At 37.9% G+C, this 20347-nt stretch overlaps 1 protein-coding gene across 5 annotated transcripts; it reads left to right on the top strand.

Moving 5' to 3' along the window:
- Nucleotides 1-14: 14 nt before the first annotated feature.
- On the top strand, nt 15-20311 carry phka2 (phosphorylase kinase, alpha 2 (liver)). Of its 5 annotated transcripts, XM_044102237.1 has the most exons (33): nt 15-156; nt 1507-1596; nt 4074-4232; nt 4627-4674; nt 5055-5223; nt 5315-5397; nt 6007-6087; nt 6158-6256; nt 6344-6490; nt 6569-6622; nt 6790-6912; nt 8008-8103; nt 8230-8337; nt 8494-8572; nt 8725-8859; nt 8942-9051; nt 9193-9337; nt 10436-10514; nt 10616-10761; nt 10847-11017; nt 11626-11744; nt 11846-11982; nt 12093-12255; nt 13417-13496; nt 13577-13655; nt 13741-13870; nt 13966-14067; nt 15324-15442; nt 15528-15551; nt 15965-16018; nt 17138-17371; nt 17450-17650; nt 19313-20311. In XM_044102237.1, exons 1-33 carry the CDS (start codon nt 151-153, stop codon nt 19484-19486), a joined length of 3744 nt encoding a protein of 1247 aa, XP_043958172.1. In that variant the 5' UTR covers nt 15-150; the 3' UTR covers nt 19487-20311. The 5 variants fall into 5 exon arrangements, with proteins under 5 accessions (XP_043958172.1, XP_043958206.1, XP_043958180.1 ...); XM_044102271.1 differs by lacking the exon at nt 1507-1596; XM_044102245.1 differs by lacking the exon at nt 15528-15551.
- The last annotated feature ends 36 nt before the right edge of the window (nt 20312-20347 follow it).

Here is a 20347-nt window from a genome sequence, read left to right as displayed (position 1 = left end):
GAGGTTCCGTTAGTCATTACTTCAATGTGGAACTGAGAATAAGTACTGATTGCTGTGGCTGAAAGTTTACTGTGCACTTAATTTCGCTTCTCTTTGTTTAAATATAACATTTATAACTAAAGCTGGGAGAAATACTTTGAGAGAACAACCATGAAGGTAAACGGTAATTATACAAGAAATAGACGTTACTCGTAAACTACAAATATTATTTTTTAAAACCGAATTAGTAAAAAATTCAAACAACGGATTGCGTTGCTAATTGCATTAAAATATGATTAAATGTTACTAGGGCTCCAGTTTAAGCAACTGAAGCAAACATTTCAAACACAACTCTCATAAGTGTATTATTGGAGAGTATTATCTTTTTTTTTATTTCTAAGTTACTTTCTGCCCCTACACCTTTAGGCGAGCGTTCCATTTGAATGTAATTTGCTGCACATGGAAGTTGCACATGGTTTATTTCGCATTGTAAAAAGCATTGGATCATTGAAGACTCTTCCAGAAGTCTTCAGTGATCCAATGAAGAAGGTACACAAAACAGCATACGAAGAGTCATAAAATAATGTTTTCCACTTGACCAATTTCTATGATTTTGCTTCTTGTAACCTAAATAATAAATTGTTTCACCGTTGGCAACTATTACAGTCTTTGACATCTCCGTGAAGGAATTTTGGTCCTGTCCTCTTTGCAGAATTATTAATCATTTACTTTTGCACTGAACTATACAATATCAGTGTCAAGTTTCAGTATTGTCATTCAACAAAGACAGTGACAAAAAATATATTTGTATGCGTGATCATTTAAATAAGATATCGTCTTTTTAACCAAATTAATACACGTATAAGTTCTTATTTAAGTATTGACATAAAATTTTAATTTGATTAAATCATTAAGTTGTCTATTTAATTCAGCATATGCATGCAGCTTATTTTGTTATTTTTTAATGTATTAATTATAGTTTTATTTAAACTAGCACATGTATGGATATTAATTTAGCAAAAACGATCGATTTATGCACTGTGACACTTTTGGCCCTCGACACATTACAGGGTTATTGTTATGCTGCTCACATACAGCAGCATCAACAGCATATGAGTCTGGCGCCCTCTGTCGGTAGACTGTGATAAATCCAGGACACAATGTACAGAATGGATGTACAGGCATACGCCGCCTGACTCACTCAGTCGCCCACAAGCTCTGACACTCCAAAACAACAACTTTTTTCCGCGACAGCTGAATTCCTGGACGTGAATACGGACAGTAAACCTGGATTTAGGAGCTAGCTATTAGTCGTCTGGATGCTACAATGCTAGCCAGCTTTTTAGCAGCTTGAGTAGCCTCTGCGGAAGTCAGGCAGGCTCTGCAGGACAGGAAAGATGGGTGGTTGCGTATAAACTTAGCTTAGTCACGAAGCTAAATTTAACTGTTACTTTTATCCTATTTAACGGTGAGATAAAAAAAAAAAATGCTGAAGCTTTAGGAGGTCCACTGAAACATTTTGCGCAGTTATCCGAGAGGATGAGGAGCCGCAGTAATTCAGGAGTGAGGCTGGACGGATATGCCAGGCTGGTCCAGGAGACTATCTTGTGTCATCAGGTGGGTTCAGACACATGTGGTTGTCCAGTGAAAGAAATAATTTTAATGAAATACTGGAAAACTGCAGTGTTTCATTAATGCAAAACAAAGTTACTGTAGTGATTCCCAACCTTCCTTAATAACCTGTGAATCCCCAGGTTGACTGTTTAATCCACTTGTTGTATTCTTCATGTTAGATAACCAAGTTGGACTAGTTTATAAATACTTGAACACATGTTGAATTTTGTATTAGTAATATCAGTATTACATTTTACAACTGTGATGATTAATGTAAAAAAATTACATTTTATGAAGCAAATTCTGTAAATGAAGTCTTTCCTCTTCTCTTTTCTGTTCTTGTTCTATTTCTGTATTACATATTTTTGTGGACTAGTGGGACAATTATATGTTTTCGAACTTATTTCACATATAAAACCTGTAGGTATCTGACAATTTTACCTTGATCACCTCTGTCTGGTGATAGGCACATCAAAAACAGAAAAATAGAAAATATTTTTTTCTTAGATTTTTATTTTCATTAATACAAAATCAATCTAGTACATTATTTGCTTTTGCTGAGCTTGGAAGAAAAAATGGAAGTGGTAAAATTCCAGTCAATAAGTCCAAATGTAACAAATCCTGGAAGTGAGTCTCAACCAGTACACACTTGATTGGTGCATTTCTGTAGCACACCTTTTTTTTGTTAAACTAAATATAAATATAAATAATTGACAACATTCACAATACATTTTTGATGAACTTCTAAGTAAAATGCATAACCTCAAAATGTAGCAGAGTAAAAACAACAAAACAACACAAACAAGACCCTAAGAAAACAATATCCTTAAAAAAAAAGGCAAACTCGTGCGAATGTTGGCAGATAATATATTTTCCAACTTTCTGTTTGACGTTCTTCTGTTTGGCTGTTTGAAATGGTCTCTCATTTTCTGCCTTTGTAACCAAATATTGTAGATATGTAGATGCTTTGCTGTCTACAAAGGCTAAAGTTCATCCACAGCAGTTGCACAGAGAAATAAACAACATGGGAACAAAGTTCAGTTCCGGGAATCAGCTGAGGCCTGGGACACGATGCACTTTTATCTAACTAACAGCTCTTGAGTTCCCACTGACTCGGTCAAAAACTGGCAGAGTGAAACTGGGACCCTGAGAGTCCACGGCTGACAGAAAACAGGCTCAACTTTTCATGTTCTCTCATACAGTGTTTAACAAGCTCTAGCTTTGAAACAGGTTGGCTTGAAAAAGGCCAGGGAAGTAGTGTGTTATTGTAATCAAGGTTAAAGGCACTGTGCATTCTCCTATTTTATAGGGACACTTTGCCTTTTATTGATGTTCAGTTATGCTATCTGTCAATAAGAATAAAAGACAAACTTAGCGGTAAATTAGGAAGAACAGTTTAGCTTACTCGTGCAGAAAGTGACCAGAAAGAAGCAGATTATTGGATGAATATTTACAAATCATTAACGTTTTATCTATTTTCTGAATAATTTAAATTAGGTTTGAGGTTTAGCTAAGTACAGTTTGGTTTGAAGTAGAAAAAAAACAAAAAAACTTTTATAACATTTTCAGCTGCTAACTTTTCACTTTAATGCCTATTTTCAAACTTTTCCTTACTTTTGCGTCACTCTTTATTTCTCTTTTCCTTGAAAGTACTTGGACTTAGGCAAAAGTTAAGATTGTGTGTACTCTTGCCGTCTACAGCAGATAGATCAATGACTGATTTAATCACTCTCATGAAAAAACATAAACTGAAAACCAAAAATAAGGAAGGATTTTGAAACTGAGAAAAGTCACGAGGGTCGCCGTGTATTGCTGGCAGTGTTTTCTGAAGCAGTTAGTGCTTAACTGTAGTGGCATCATTTTTAAGCCTTTTTAGCTGGAAATGTTTACAGTGTCGACTCGGCTTTGTTGTTGGTCTCTTGCCATGTTTGAATGTAATTGCTTTGTGTTTGTGCGGGTGAGAGCATTGTTGCTCCGAGTTGTTTCCTACGTGGAAAAAAAATTGAACTTGTGTTTCTACTAGAAACGAAGGAAAAGTACAGATTGAAGTGTTTTACAGATCTGGATAAGTACGAGAAAAAGAAAATATCGGATGAAAAATAGCAGCATTCCTTTCATCCTGTCTGTGGTTATATGTTCCTTCCTTCATTCCTTTGTTTGTTTGTTCGCTTGTTTCTTTTTTTCCTTCCTTATATCTTTCCTTCCTTCCTTCTGTCCCTCCTTTCTTCCTTCCTGGGTTTTCCAAAATATCCACCATAAAATTCATTTTAGGTGAACTTTTGTGTTTAGTTGGCTTAAACCAATAGAATTTTCACAGTAGTAAGGAAGAACTTAAAGATAAATAGGAATTATTTAAAAAAATGTAAATTAAAAATATATCAGTGTGGAAATGAAACAGCTGTAACCTTGCTTATTTTGCACGCGTAATTGCACACATTCAGCGTATCTGTTGACTGTAAGCTGGACTCTGCCTCCCTCAGAACCCAGTGACTGGACTTCTCCCCGCCAGCATCCAGAAGAAGGATGCCTGGGTGAGGGATAACGTGTACAGCGTCCTGGCTGTGTGGGGGCTGGGCATGGCTTATCGCAAGAACGCCGACCGCGATGAAGACAAAGCCAAGGCCTACGAGCTGGAGCAGGTACGCCAACAGAAAAGGCTTTTTCATGGAGAGTGATAGAGTCTGAAACAGCAAACTCTAGAAAAATTGTGGATCTTGCATTTTTTATTTGAACTAAGTTCATTTAATAAAAATAACGACAGCAAAAGCACATGACATGCTGAATAACTTAAAAATCTTACAACAAGGTTATTAAATATCTGGTGCATAAAGTTTCAAATTGTAAGGGTGCATTATTTTCCCTTTCTTTAAAAAGAAAATAATTTCTTGCTCATTGAACAGCAGGACATTTAATGAGAGCTTTATGCTCATCTTTCTTTTGCCCATATCTTTAACACGTAAATTAGCTAAAATGTAAAAGTGTTGTGTTTCACTTACAGTTGCATTTGTTAGTACTTATTTTGTTATTTGGCAGAGCGTGGTGAAGCTGATGCAGGGCCTTCTGCAGTGCATGATGAGACAGGTAAGATGCTGTAGCTCCATGTGTTATTATTTTTGTTCAAATATGCATGGAAGGATCGTAAATAGTTGGCATTCTGGTGACTTTTTAAATTTCTTTGCAAGAACCTTTTTTTATTTTTCGTAAATTGCAAATTATAATAAAAAAAATACTCCTTTTACGTCATTTTACTACCATTTGCGAGATCTCTGTTTCCTTTCTGATCAACAAGCTTCTTCTGAATGAAAATGATTTTAAATCTAAATCTACTAGTTTCTAAAAATCATCAAGTGTGCAAATGGAAAATCTAATTTCTTTCATTTTCCTTCGGTTTTCTTTGGTTGTGATGTTCCTTCTAGGTTTCGCTTACACCCAACCTAGCCTATTTTGTTATGTGTTTTCAGGTGGATAAGGTGGAGAAGTTCAAACACACCCAGAGTACAAAGGATTGCTTGCATGCCAAATACAACACAGCCACCTGCGGCACAGTGGTCAGGGACGACCAGTGGGGCCATCTGCAGGTGGACGCCACCTCCATTTACCTGCTAATGCTGGCACAGATGACAGCCTCAGGTGGATCGCAAACAGATTAAAGCATTTCCTGCATAAATGATCAAGGCAGCACAGTTTTAGTTGAATTCATTTTCTTCGTTTTGTCATGCAGGTCTCCAAATAATCTCCAACCTTGATGAAGTAGCTTTTATCCAGAACTTAGTTTTCTACATTGAGGCAGCCTACAAAGTGGCGGTAAGTATCAGATTCAAATTAGGGTAAATTAAAGAGGGAGAGAGAAAAAATGGTGTCTTCAATCAGAAGCTCCTTCTGATTGGGTGTAATACAGACCACTACAGGAGATCTTTCCTGTCCACGTCCATCACCATCTACAATAACTCCTTAGTTAAATGAGTTACAGTATTTCATTTCCCTTTGGGATCAACAAAGTAGTTTTGGATTGAATTTGAATAAGTCAACATGGAAGCAGTCCTACGATATCTTTTATATTTTGTAGCAATTTAATCAATAGTCCTCAGGCTTTTTTTTGGTTTTGTCACTCCCAGTTCCGACCATGTGTAGGATTATTTGTTTGCTGCTTTAGCCGCTTAATCGTGAGTTATAAATGATTCAGGTATAAAAAAAATAGATCAAGACCACTTCCAAGGATTGCTGACACCCTTTGCTTTTCGGAAATTTAAATTAGTTAAATAAGATCTGACTCGAGACTTTGGTTCAGCATTGTTTGAAACTTCTTCAAAAAGAGAATAGCAGCGTTTTATCATTTTTATCCACTACATGCTTAATAATCAGGATAAAACATGTGACATAGCAGGTTTTGTAGAGAGTGTCTGATTCCTGCAGGATTATGGGATGTGGGAGCGAGGTGATAAGACCAACCAGGGCATCCCCGAGCTCAACGGCAGCTCTGTAGGAATGGCCAAGGTACAGGAGCGCCATTTTCTTCTTCCATTGTCTTTAAGCAATGCGGTTTACAGGAGGGCTGATGTTTCAGGCAGCTCTGGAGGCCATTGATGAGCTGGATCTGTTTGGGGCTCACGGAGGGCCGAAGTCAGTCATTCACGTTCTACCAGACGAGGTGGAGCACTGTCAGGTACGGCTGAGTTCGCTTCCAGGCATCCTGGCAGCAGCTCAGACCTTCGTTCACGCCCTCAGCGTGTCTGCGTGTGTTTTCCCTCAGGCCATCCTCTGCTCCATGCTACCAAGAGCCTCAACTTCCAAGGAGATAGATGCCGGCCTTCTGGCCGTTATTTCATTCCCTGCTTTTGCCATGGAGGATGCCGACCTGGTGGCCATCACCAAGTCCGAAATTATCAGCAAGCTGCAGGTGCAACTCCAAGTAGAGACAAGTGAAACGCATACCCTGTCATCGTGGAGGCTGAACTTTCCACTGGTTTAATTTCAGGGTCGCTATGGCTGCTGTCGCTTCATCAGAGATGGATATCACTGTCCTAAAGAGGTTTCACATTCTCTCTGTGAAATATCTAAATTCTTTTGTTGACAGGGGGCATATTAGTCTATAAAAACATCATAAGAAGGAGTATTTTTAAACATTAAGGCCATTCTTATTGCATAAAGAGTCTGCATTGGATGGAAAAATCAAGATTCTGGTTGTTGTGTTACTAGGATCCATCTCGGCTGCACTACGATCCTGCAGAGCTCAAGTTGTTTGAGAACATCGAATGTGAGTGGCCGGTGTTCTGGACGTATCTCATCCTCGACGGCATCTTTACTGGAGATCACGTGCAGGTAGGAAAAAAAAAACAGTAGAAATGACTCCCCCTCCCCCCCTTGCAGCGGCACCATCTCACATTGAAACATCTGCTGTCAATCTCTAAAAGTTAGCGGTTCTGCGTGTGGCCCATAGATTAACTACAGCCCTCATTAAACCCTGTTTATAACAGCTTGTTCTGCTGTAGGTGTTTTAATTATTGCGATGCAGCACGATATATATATCTAACATCAGTGGTGGCCAATGTTTGTCATTCTTTAACATATTGTTATCTGTCCTGGGCTGATAGTAACAACCATTATTTATTTCCACCTTGTTTCTGTTTGTTTTTGGAGGGGCAAGGGTGACGTTTGGTCGTATGGTATTTATTTGGTCATGTGACAGTGATAGAGGTGCAGCACAGGATTGTGGGAAGTTTAACTGAAGCAGAGAAGAAGTGGTGAAGTTTGCAGTGTGGTCGTGTTTTTTAAGGTGCCGAAAGGGTAGTGAAAAATCTATATGGTATATATAATATAAGTGAATATCAACTGTAGGGCACAACAGCAATATTTATATCAGATCTCAAAGATGATATCTGATATCATTGTTGATATGCAAATTTTCATATCGGTGCCTCTCTGTATATGTGGACAGGTTTAGACAAGTCGTCGTATTCTAGAAGACATTTCCTGACTTATGAAGACATACACAAATCTTGTCTTTCCATATTTGAAGAATGGCTAAGATAATTGGGTTTCTGCCAAGGGTTAACTATTTCAAAGTCCTTGAAACAAAAAGGTGAAACTTAGAAAGTGGCTTTTAAAAATGCTGAAATCTATTAAGTGTCTCTTGTTGTGCCATTTGTGGCTTTGTAAAAAAAAAAAAAAAAAGTGCTTCACACATACATTTTTCAGATATATTAAAGTAAAATTAGAAAACTAGTGACTAGAAAACATTACTAATTGTAGAAACGTAAATAATGCTTTTCCTCAGAACTTTCTCCTTCAATTTGCCAACATTTTCTTTAGAGTTAAAGAAAACCGCTTTGCTTCAGAGACACAGTGATGTATTCAGTGTAAATGATTTCAAATGGTGCTGCTGTGTTACTAAATTACTACACGCTTTGCACACAGGTGCAGGAGTACCGAGAGGCGCTGGAAGGCGTTTTAATCAGAGGGAAAAATGGCATCAAACTCCTGCCTGAACTTTACGCTGTACCACTTGATAAGGTGTCTATATTTTTATAAGAAGACATCATTAAAAACCTTTGTTACGATTTGTTCATCTCGAGTCCTAGCTGCTGGAGAAGTTTATTAATCAAGGATTTTGACAACTAATCTTTGTTTCTCCTGCAGGTGGAGGAGGAGTACAGGAATCCTCACTCTGTGGACAGGATGGCCATGGGACAGCTTCCACACATGTGGGGACAATCCCTCTACATTGTGGGATGTCTTCTGGCTGAGGTAATGGCTGACAAGATATAATAAATCACTTTTATATTATGTTTTACGAGTGCAAGCAAATTCTTAAAGGACAAAAAGAACAAATCAAATCAGTTCCCCTAATATAAACTGTACAAGAAGTCTACTTTTTTCAATTTTACTTTTTTTCCTTGAAAGGGCTTTCTTGCACCAGGAGAGATAGATCCTCTCAACAGGAGATTCTCTACAAACTTCAAACCTGACGTTGTGGTACAAGGTTGGTAATTAGTAAATTGCCTGTGGGATATGTATTTATTTACATATTTCGAAACAAAACCGGCTGGTTTTGGTCATGTGTAGTCAATCATGAGTTGACTACACATGATTTCAAAAATATCAAAAACTTGTTTATCTTTTGGTTTGCTTTAGTCTGTGTGCTAGCAGAGTCAGAAGCGATCCAGACGTTGCTAAGAGATGCTGGCGTTGCGGTGCAGACCATATCAGAGGTCATGCCTATAAGGGTCATGCCTGCTCGCATCCTGAGCCACATCTATGTCAGACTGGGTAATCACATAATCTTAAACTTTGAGACCTATTTGTCTGTATGTGTGTAGAACTAAAGTAACAACTGGTGTCTTTTCCTCAGGAAACTGCAGGAAGCTGAATTTGAGCGGACGGCCGTACAGACACATCGGAGTTCTGGGAACGTCGAAGTTCTACGAGATCAGGAATCGTTCCTACATCTTCACCCCTCAGGTGAAACGGCCTCCGGCTGGGATGATGACACATCTGTGACCACAACAGAAAATCTCAGATGAAAAGGATAGAAATAATGATAGTAATATTTTGAATCCTTTGTGTTTCTCTCCTTTCTTCTTTTCGGTGTTCACTGGTCAGTTTTTAGATCAGCATCATTTCTACCTGGCGCTGGACAACCAGATGATTGTTGAGATGTTACGAACCGAGCTGGCCTATCTGTCGTCATGCTGGAGGATGACGGGACGGCCCACGCTCACCTTCCCCATCACACGCAGCATGCTGGGTATGAATTCTCTGCATCCAAAAGTCAAGAAAAGTACATGCTGTACTGTTGTTTTGTCATAATTTATAGACTGGATCAATGAAACTTGTTAGGTCGTATTGATTATTTTTTTTCTTTCTTTTTACTGCTGTTGATTTCTAAATTGACTTGATGAATTCATCTCATTTTAAAATTTAATTAAATTACTTGTTAAAAGTAAAAGTTAATTTTATGACAATCTTGTTGATTTAATTTTATCTGTTTTTATAGAAGCTGGAAAAGTATTTGCAACGTTACACATTTCTTTTATTCTTGATTTTATGTTTTATGTATCTGATCGTCAAACAAATCTTTGGTATCAGGTAATTATAATCTGAGTAAATACCAATAGCAGTTTCCAAATTATAGTTTTTTTTAATGATGGTTCCACATTGTTTGTAAAGTAGCATTGAATATCACTAGCTACTCCAAGGCCTGATTAAGGTCTGATGAAGTTGGTTGAAAGAACTCAAAAGCCAACACCTCATGCCCAAGAAAGAGACTCTGCAACATGGCGTCCATTCAGGAGTTCAGGAGTTCAGTGGTATAGAAACTTCTCCTTGACCAAAAAGAACTCAAAGGTCTGTCTCACATTTACCAAATAAAAACGAAAAATGTCAGACGATGGTGAAAAAAATTCCTGTTACTCCTCTCTGGAGTAAAATGAGTTCAGCATCTCAGTCAGTTACACATGGTTGCCTTAATGTGAAGGTCTGGGACTATTTTACTGCTAGAGGATCCTGTGCTAGAGCTTAAACTTAATTAAGATGCTGCTCCATGACCTGGTGATAATCACTGAAATAAAACAAGCCTGCAAAAAAGACTGAACCAAAATTCATCCACAGCAATGTAAAAGATTCATTACCAGTTGTCTAAGACACTTGATGGCCAAAGGTGACGTAACCAGTTCTCTTAATACATAAAATCATAATTTAAGAACTCTGGTTATTTTAGTCTAATGGTAAGATTTGTTTGGAGATTGGAAATATTTAAAGGGACAACAGGCTGAATCTCATAGAAGTGTGTAAAGTGAAATTATGCTGCAAAGTAATTTCAGTTCACTTTACTTTTCCCAACCAGTTGAGGATGGAGATGCAATAGATCCATGTATCTTATCCACGCTCAGGAAGCTGGAGGATGGCTATTTCGGCGGAGCGAGGTCTGTTTCCTCCCATATGCAGTACTGAAACCACACACACTTTCATGTAAACAGAACAGTTCCTTCTCTGTGTGAGAGCTTTGGTGTGTGTGACACCACAGAGTGCAGATGTCAGATCTGTCCAGTGTCCAGACTACGTCGTTCTACACCCGCCTGACCTTCCTGGATGAAGACGCTGACGATATATTTGACGACGTAGACGATGAAGACAATGATGAATACAGAGCTGAATATAACACACCTGATCGTAAGTTAGCAACACTGCATTTCCACCATCACACTTTAATTTGTCTTATTAAATATTAACTGGAAGCATTTTATTTTTTAAACAGTGGGCTCTAAGGACACATTTGACCAGTACATCACGCAGCTCCTTCACAGCACCACCACCAAGTCCTATCTACCTCCCATCCAGAGGGGGCAGGATCACGTCTTCAGCCCTGAGCACACCACCAGGGACATCCTGTCCTTTATGGCTCAGGTCCAAGGCTTGAAAATGCCCAGTAAGTACAGAGTAGAAGAGAAATGTCCTTTACTGTCCCACAGTGGAGAAGTTTCTGTGCAACAGCAGCAAAGTGACTGACAATAACAGCAAATAGACTCACACAAAGATATAATATAAATAAATAAAAAGAGAATAAAGAATATCACAATGTACAGTAAAGGCAACATTTTCTTCAGTCCAAAGGAACGTGGAACTGAGTTGGTGAATTAAAAGAAATTTACAAAATGTGCAAGTCTATTTGAGCATTAGATGTCAGAATATTTACAATGTTGACAATAAAAAAAGTAAGTTAAAGAAAAGTAGTCAACAATAATCTACTTTATTATTGATCAAGTAGACACAGGAACTGTTTTCAAAACCCATAATCCCATTCAGGAGGTTAGCTTAATTTTTTTCTCAGTAATGGAAAAAAAAATCTAAGATGCAAAACAGTAAAAATATTGCGGGTTGGTGGTTATTCTGATGTGTTAGTTGTTATTGTGGTAGTTTCTTGTGGTTGCTGCTTTAATATATAACATTAGCAGGAAGAAAAAATGACATGGCACTGTGAAGGTTCAAGCCTTCTGGAAACACCATTTTGTTTTATCGTGTATATTTATATTTCAGAGACCTCAATGTATCTTCCTGTGGCTCCGATCACAAACAGACATCGGAGATCCCTGAACCTCCTTGAAGTTCCTCATCCTCAGCCTGGCCCGCAGGCAAAGCAGCCGGAGCAGCCCAAGGCAAGCTCAGTATATGTGTTTAGCAGTGTGTGATCTGCGTGGGCGTGTGTGTCCATTCCTGCTGTGATGGTGGAAGATTAATACTCATGTTGTTTCTGAAGCTCTGCAGTATTTCTGAGCTACATCTGCCAAGAGACTCTCAGGGCAACACCGACTTTGCAGCACTGGTGAATCATATAAAGGAGTGTCCGACTTTGCAGGACCAGGCTGACATTCTCTACATACTCTACATTATGAAGTACGCGAAGATATGACAACAACACTCTGCATATGGCTTAAATACTTCAAATGTTCCTCGTAGTTTTGGCCCTGTGACTCTTTTGTTGTTGTTGTTATTTTCTGACAAAGAGGAGCGGAGTGGGTGGTGGAGCTGTCAGGACCTGGACAGGGCGGCGTCAGCGTGCGCTCACTGCTCGAGGAACTGTATGAGCAAGCTGGAGCCTGCAAAGAGTGGGGGCTCATTAGGTACATCTCTGGAATACTGCGCAAGAGAGTGGAGGTCCTCGCCGAGGTCAGTGAGAAGTCCGGATTATTTTTATGGCAACAGTCAATCAGTTAGTTAATCAGATAAAAACGTTAAAGTTCCAAATGAGTCTTAAAAAGTAGAGAAAAGTACCTGGATAAAATATTATGTGCAGAAGTGTCTGGATAAGTGTGTGAAATATGTTTTTAAAGGCACTGATGTTGTCTGACTCTTTTCCGATGTATTTTTGTCAAAGTACAAATGATGAATGCAGTGATGAGGATGTCATCGTCAGCATGATGCACCACGTCAAGCATTGAGTGGACTAGTTTTAGGCATCGGTGCCTTTGTTTTTGAGCATTATCCCAAATATCTTAGATCTCAAATCAAAACTTTGATTCCTAATTAGCAAAGTATATCAATCCATATCCCATTAAAATAAAAAAAATTCTCACTGAGAAAATCCCAGAGCTGTGAAGAAAACACAAACAAGCTCCAAGCCAAAATGTGATATAGTTGTCAGTCTGAATTTAAGCTTATTTAGTTTAATTTTATTGATATTCCAGCAATGAAACACAATGACTACTACCCACAAAACTGTGCATGGCTATCAGATCAAATAATTTCTGATTGGCTCTTTTCTTTTTCTTATCACATTCCAGCTCCAACACTCAACTATTGGACAAAAAACAATTTGAAGTAATTTAACTTTTATTGGCTCTTTTCAGCCCAATTTTGCACAACTGCACTGTGGCACACTTGCTGTACATATATTTACATATACATATCTGCATTTTTTGAATCTCTGCAAGGACTGCTCTTAAGTTGCATTTTATATATTACAGCACTTTACAATTTTACAATTTATAGCATTTTGTATTTTATATTTTATTTTATTTTATCTACAACTAGTTGTTACTGTGTCTTGTCTCTATGCTGCAACTGCGAAGTAATTTCCCTGCTGGGATAAATAAAGTACATCTATTCTATTCTATTCTATTCTATTCTATTCTATTCTATTCTATTCTATTCTATTCTATTCTATTCTATCATTTTAATTTCAACTTGCAGCCTGTTCTGAGGTTTTATAGCATTAATAACCGATTTGAGGACAGTGATGTTCACTGTGATTCGCTTGTGAGAATTGTTGCCTTGCACATGGTGGGTTATTGATATCACTGTATTCCTTTTTTTGTGCGTTTCTCTCAGGCCTGCACAGATCTGATTTCTCATCACAAGCAGCTGACTGTCGGTCTTCCTCCTGAACCAAGAGAAAGAGTGATCACCGTGTAAGATGTTCATGAGTTGCAGATCTTTTTCCCCTTCACTAAGGCCTTCACTAACAACATGAATGTCCTGTTCTTCTCAGGCCACTTCCCCCAGAGGAGTTAAACACTCTGATATATGAAGCCAGTGGTCAGGATATCAGCATAGCTGTTCTCACTCAGGTAAAGCTGTCACATTTGAAACCTCTGTCAGGTTCATAAAGGATGCTTCCTGTCGGCCTGTGACTCGTTTGTGTTTCTGTTAAAGGAAATCATGGTTTATTTAGCCATGTACGTCCGCTCCCAGCCCGCTCTTTTTGGCGACATGCTCCGCCTCAGGATCGGACTCATCATGCAAGTGATGGCCACTGAACTGGCTCGCAGCCTGCACTGTTCAGGTGTGGGAGTGGCGGCGGGGAATCATAAACATATACATGTGAACAGACTGACACAAGCGGACGCAAACAGTGAACGCTTTGTGATGGTTTTGTAGGAGAGGAGGCGTCTGAGAGTTTGATGAGCCTGAGTCCGTCCGATATGAAGAATCTGCTGCATCACATCCTAAGTGGCAAAGAGTTTGGGGTTGAGAGAAGCAGTGAGTTTTTACCTCTTGTTTTTTCTTAGCTATCATCAAATTATTTTAGTTTTTTTTCACTTTCTCTCCATTGAAAGACTTTTGATGCTGTAAAGGAGTGATCTGAGTCTGCATCTCTGCATTAAGGTGATTCAAATCTGCTCATATTGTTTGTATTACATCAAGGCCTTATTGCATAAATCAAACTAGTGAAATTTTAGACGTTACTTGATTAGTTGAGTTGGTGAGTTTAAAAAAAAAGACACTATATTAAAGCCACAAAATTTAAGTATTGACAAGCTGCTCACCTTTGCTGCTTTTACTCAACCATGGCCTCTGATTGATTCTAATTAGTGAAAATGTAGAAGTGCTTTGAATCATATGAAAGTAAGCAATTTTGGAGTATGGAATAATCTAATTTATCCTCATTAAAGACAACCCAATGTTTCTTATGAGAGATTATTTAATCAGGGAAATGTTGAAGCACTTTTGTATTTTAGATAATTTCATTTTAGTTCACCTGCTAATGGATTTAGGTAAATAATTCAATCAGTCAGATAAGGAGTCTTCCGGACCAAAATGAACTGACTGACTCGACTCTGGGCCAATACTTTGGGTAAAAGATATAAAAAAGGAAACTGAACTTTGACAAATAATAATTTGAGATTGTACATGGAGAATCAAACAGCACAATTTAGATTCATGAACCAGGAATAAAGCAGAAAAAAACTTTACAAAACATTAAACACATTAAACATGATGCCAAGTTTTCTGAGTTGGTTTAGTTTGCAGGTGTTTTTATATATTTTGTTGTCACAGTGGTTCTGACCACAGAATAATATCAATATCATATTTAGAGTAAACTGTATTTTGTTGTTTGCCTGGGCTACACAGTGGCTCAGTTGATAGCACTGTTGCCTTGCAGCAAAAAGGTTCGATTCCCGGCCCGGGATCTTTCAGCATGGAGTTTGTATGTTCTCCCTGTGCATGCGTGGGTTCTCTCCGGGTTCTCCGGGTTCTCCTCCCACAGTCCAAAAACATGACTGTCAGGTTAATTGGTCTCTCTAAATTCTCCCTAGGTGTGAGTGTGTGTGTGCATGTTTGTGTGTCCTGTATGTCTCTGTGTTGCCCTGCGACAGACTGGCGACCTGTCCAGGGTGAACCCGCCTCTGTCCTGAAACGTTTGCTGGAGATAGACACCAGCAACCCTCCTGACCCCATTAGGGACAAGGATGAACAGAAAATGGATGGATGGATGTTGTTTGCGTGTTTTTCAGTGCGTCCAATCCAGTCCACAGCCACTAGTCCTGCGATCTCTATTCATGAACTGGGTCACACAGGAGCCACAAAGACTGAACGCACAGGGATTCACAAGTTAAAGAGCGAAATAAAACATGTGAGTGAGAAAGAAGATTGTCTGTCTGTCTCTTTCTTCCTCTCGCTCTCTCTCCATTTAACATTGTTCTTACTTTTAATTGCAGCTGGATGGCTCTCGACCTCTCAGTGTGGGTTATCTTTGATAATTTATAGCATGTGTTTCTAACCTCAATCTAAAATAAAAATCAAGCCGCCGGTTCAATTCTATCCACCAATCACTTGCTGCCTGTTAACATTTTGTGTACCACTCCATAGCTGGAGTGACTCTCCTCATGACGAATCAGCAGGAAAACATGCATCCATCTGCAGTGTTTTGTTTGTTTTTTTTTTGTAGAGGACCAGCACATATAAATGTCTGTAACTTTCTAATCGCCTTAACCAACTTAAGCCATGATTAAGCTGCTTTGGGATCGTCTGTCCTTATATTTCTTCTTCTTTTGACATGTCTTTTTTCGTGTCTATGCTTTACCATGTATAAGCCTGCATCATGAGATTCATGTGAACCATCTCAATCTGTCCTCTGTTCATGTTCCACGTGTAGATCTTCAGTGGCGGTCTTTCCTTGAGTAGCAATGTAACTTCCCCTCGCTCCACGGTAAACCATTTCATTTCAACTGCTTCACACTGGCTTGCTTCGTCCCTGTCAGGGTCATAATGTAGCATGCAACACATACTTGATGATTTCATCCTTAATTTAGACACCTCCTCCATGTGATTAGGCCACATTAAAGGTTGAGAATGGCATTATGTCAAGTTGTTGTGGGCTAGTGGTAACATGTTTTATTAAAATAACGCTGCAAAAACACAAAATCTGACCAAGAATTTTGTCTAGGTACTTGAAATTTGACAAAACTAATTTACAGGTAACTTTTTACCAAGACATAGGAGCTTGCTTTAAGTCAGTAATTCTTTAATATTGATTTAAAGCAAGTATTAGTTCCACTGGCTGATTGTTTCACTTATATTATGGGAAAAATGTGCTGTTATAGTGGAACTAGTACTTTCCCATCAATATTAAGAAATTATTTACTTAAAACAAGCCCTTAGTTGGTAAGAAGAAACGTGTGTGGCAAGGAGACAAAGAAGACAGTTTGTAAGAACCAAAGTTTTAAAGAGAAATATAAAGTATAAAAGTTTAAAAGCACATACACCTTCAAGAGCACTTCTTAAATATTTGAACAATTTAAGAAATACATATTAGTATTAGGACAGATATTAATAGGCATCAGATTGATTTGTGCTCCATAATAAATACACAAAAGTTCTAAGTGAACTTGTATTTACATCTATGTTAAAGTGGTAGCTCCTTTTTATTTTGCTTATTAGTCAGAGACAATTCAATCTGCTGTAGTCACACAAAGATAACACATTAATGTGTGTAACTGATTTCAGTTTGTGCGTACACAATTCTTTACAAAACTGTAACTTGTGATAATGCCAGTCTGAACTTATATTTTTTTAAGTGTTCCATTTTGCATGAGTGACTGCATGGACTCTTGCATAAACTATTGGTGTGAGATAGCGAATACAACAAATCTGTGTGTGTGTGTTTGTGTGCTACTAATCTCTTTATTACACAGTACCACCAATCACAAATGGGTCCAGGAGCTCTAACATTAGCCCAGTGTTGTGGGAAAAACTGCAGTTGCTTCTGAGTTGTTTAATGGGCTCAAATAAGCTTGAAAGTAAGAACAGTGGTGTGCTGGTCCTGCAGCGTTGCAGCAGCCCCTCTACCCCGAGTGGAATGCTGTCCCCAGTGGGACCTGGCCCTGGAGACGGGCAGCTGCACTGGGAGGAGAGGCAGGGCCAGTGGCTGAGGAGACGGCGGCTAGATGGAGCAATCAACAGGGTGCCGATGGGTTTCTACCAGAAAGTTTGGAAGATTCTGCAGAAGTGCCACGGCCTGTCCATTGACGGATATGTGCTGCCCTCGTCCACCACAAGAGAGGTAGCACGCTACAGCTAGCTCTGGAATTTGGGGTGCGTTCACGTCCATGGATGTGTGACTTGAAGTTTTCTTGTGCAGATGACAGCAGGAGAGATCAAGTTTGCAGTGCAAGTGGAGTCTGTCCTGAACCACGTCCCCCAACCAGAGTACAGGCAGCTGCTGGTGGAGACTGTAATGGTTCTGGGTCTGGTGGCTGATGTGGATGTAGACAGCATCGGTGGAATTATCCATGTGGACCGCATTCTACATTTGGCCAATGATCTATTCCTAAATGACCAGGTAAGGCTCAAGCCACCTACTTTCGGTTTCTGGTAGGAAAAGAAAACCCTAAATTAAAATTTGATTTGCTGGTGTATTAAATTACAAAACAAAATCCAATACAAATAAAATATAAAATACTACTAACAATAATATTACGCGCATATATGGGGGTTACACAACATTCAGTTTGTTACAGTGGTATGTTTTTAGGCTTAATGTTTATTTTGTGATTATTAATAAGCTATTGCTGTGGTAAGAGGAGAAAACTATAAATATGTCGCTGCACTTTACTGTATGGCTAGCTCCATGGCTAGCTCGCTGTTACTCTGCAGTTGTGGAGACACAACACACAACACAGTTGTGTGTATATAGATATACATATCTATATATATATAGATATGTATATAGATATACATATCTATATATATATAGATATGTATATAGATATACATATCTATATATATAGATATGTATATAGATATACATATCTATATATATAGATATGTATATAGATATACATATCTATATATATAGATATGTATATAGATATATATAGATATGTATATAGATATACATATCTATATACATAGATGGTAGAGCTGTTGCCTTGCAGCAAGAAGGTCCTGGGTTCGAATCCCAGCCTGGGGTCTTTCTGCATGGAGTTTGTATGTTCTCCCTGTGCATGGTGGGTTCTCTGGTTTCCTCCCACAGTCCAAAAACGTGACTGTCAGGTTAATTGGTCTCTAAATTCTCCCTAGGTGTGAGTGTGTGTGTGAATGGTTGTGTGTCCTGTATGTTTTCTGTTTTGCCCTGCGACAGACTGGCGACCTGTCCAGGGTGAACCCCGCATTTATATATATATATATATATATATATATATATATATATATATATATATATATATATATATATATATATATATATATATATATATATATATATATCTATATATATATATATATATATATATATATATATATATTTAGAAATCAATAAATAGACATCTTTATAAATATAAAATATCTATATAGCCATATATATATCTATATATCTATATATATTGTATCTATATCAATATATATATATATATATATATATCAATATATATATATATATATATATATATATATATATATATATATATATATATATATATCCAAGAAGATGGATGGATGGATGAACTTGAAGTGATCAGTCCATTAATAGAAATTTTGGGACAAACTACATAAGTGGTGGATATACTGAATATGTCACAGGGCTAATGGAAAACCATTAAATATCTTAGAAATGTATTCTGTTTTTTTTTTTGTTTTTTTTGTTGCTTTTTGTCAACTAAATGTTCCAGTTTACCAAATATGCTTATTTGGTAAACTGAAAGATAACCACTTTCAATGAAAGATTATCGGTCTTGAAAGGGTCACAGAACCATTTTTAGGCTTTGGAACTGCAGTGAACTTTAGTTTTTTTTCCCACAAAGAGAAACAGTTTTCAGTATTTTTTCACGTTATCTTTGTCTGATAATAAAATTTAGTTGATGTGTGGATTACCTGAAAGAGTAAAATAAACCAAAGGTTGGGAGGGGAATTGCTTTTCACAGTCCTGTACTAAAGGTAGATTATGATAAATGACAAAAGCTTGTGGGTTAATTTTAGCTTAATCCATCTAATTTCAAATCTCCAGAAATCGCTCAGCGCCAGTGATTATTTGCTCGAGAAGGACCCAGCTACTGGAATTTGCAACTTCTTCTACGACAGCGCCCCTAGTGGCAGCTACGGCACCATGACTTATCTCTCCAAGGCAGTCGTCACCTACGTCCATGACTTCCTGCCAAGTTCCAGCTGTCTGATGCAGTGAAGGAACCGACTCCAGAAAGCCGAATAAAGCCTGTCTGGTAGCAGAAGGGTTAAGCAGAGTTTCTAATTTGTAACTTGTGTTAATTTTGTTGTTAATTATTCAGTAAACAGTAGCTCTGGTGTACTGATGCAGCATTGCAGCGTTGGCAGCTCACAAATTATCCTTGTTTGTCTGCACTGTGATTGCTGTTCAAATATATGTGTACATTTTAAACTATTTAAATTACAAATTTGTAACAGAGCAGATGTGTGGTTTTAGGTCATATTGTAGTTTATTTAAATCCTTTTGATTTAAGTGAAAACTTAGACTACTGAACTGATTTGTTAATCCTCATAAAATACTGTGATCACTGTCCACACTACTTATTAATTACTTTTGTTTTATTTATTCTTAAGTTTTTGAATTTTATTGTCCTAGTATAAATAAGACCGGCTTAGAATGATGAAAATAAGTAACTTTAGTTTTCTTTAAAAGAGAACCTTTTTCTTTAAAAAATTATTTATCGGTGTGACTGGATATGAATGTCACCTCATATTTATCCTGCATGTTGATGGTTTGTTTATTTGTTTGCAGTGAGAACAACTACTCTTGTGGTATTATTTTCAGGATTGGTCTATTGCTAGTCCTTGCAAAGTCCTTCGAATATTTATTTAAAGAAAAATAATAGTTTTGCTAATAACTGCAGATAGTAACAACTTTGTCATTTGCATAAACAAAACAGCAGACTTGACATCTGTGCTGACTGCATGCACCATCAATTGTGTACAACAGAAAGGTTCAGATCATGGTGCATTCTTTCTGGAATAAACACTTTTACAACCTGGATTCCTCTCGTTGCCTACGCTCTCAACGTCCTATTCC

The sequence above is a fragment of the Gambusia affinis genome, linkage group LG02, assembly GCF_019740435.1.
Source record: "Gambusia affinis linkage group LG02, SWU_Gaff_1.0, whole genome shotgun sequence".
Taxonomy (NCBI): Eukaryota; Metazoa; Chordata; class Actinopteri; order Cyprinodontiformes; family Poeciliidae; genus Gambusia; species Gambusia affinis.
The sequence above is the reverse complement of the archived record's forward strand: the minus strand, read 5'-3'. Positions and strand labels throughout refer to the sequence as shown.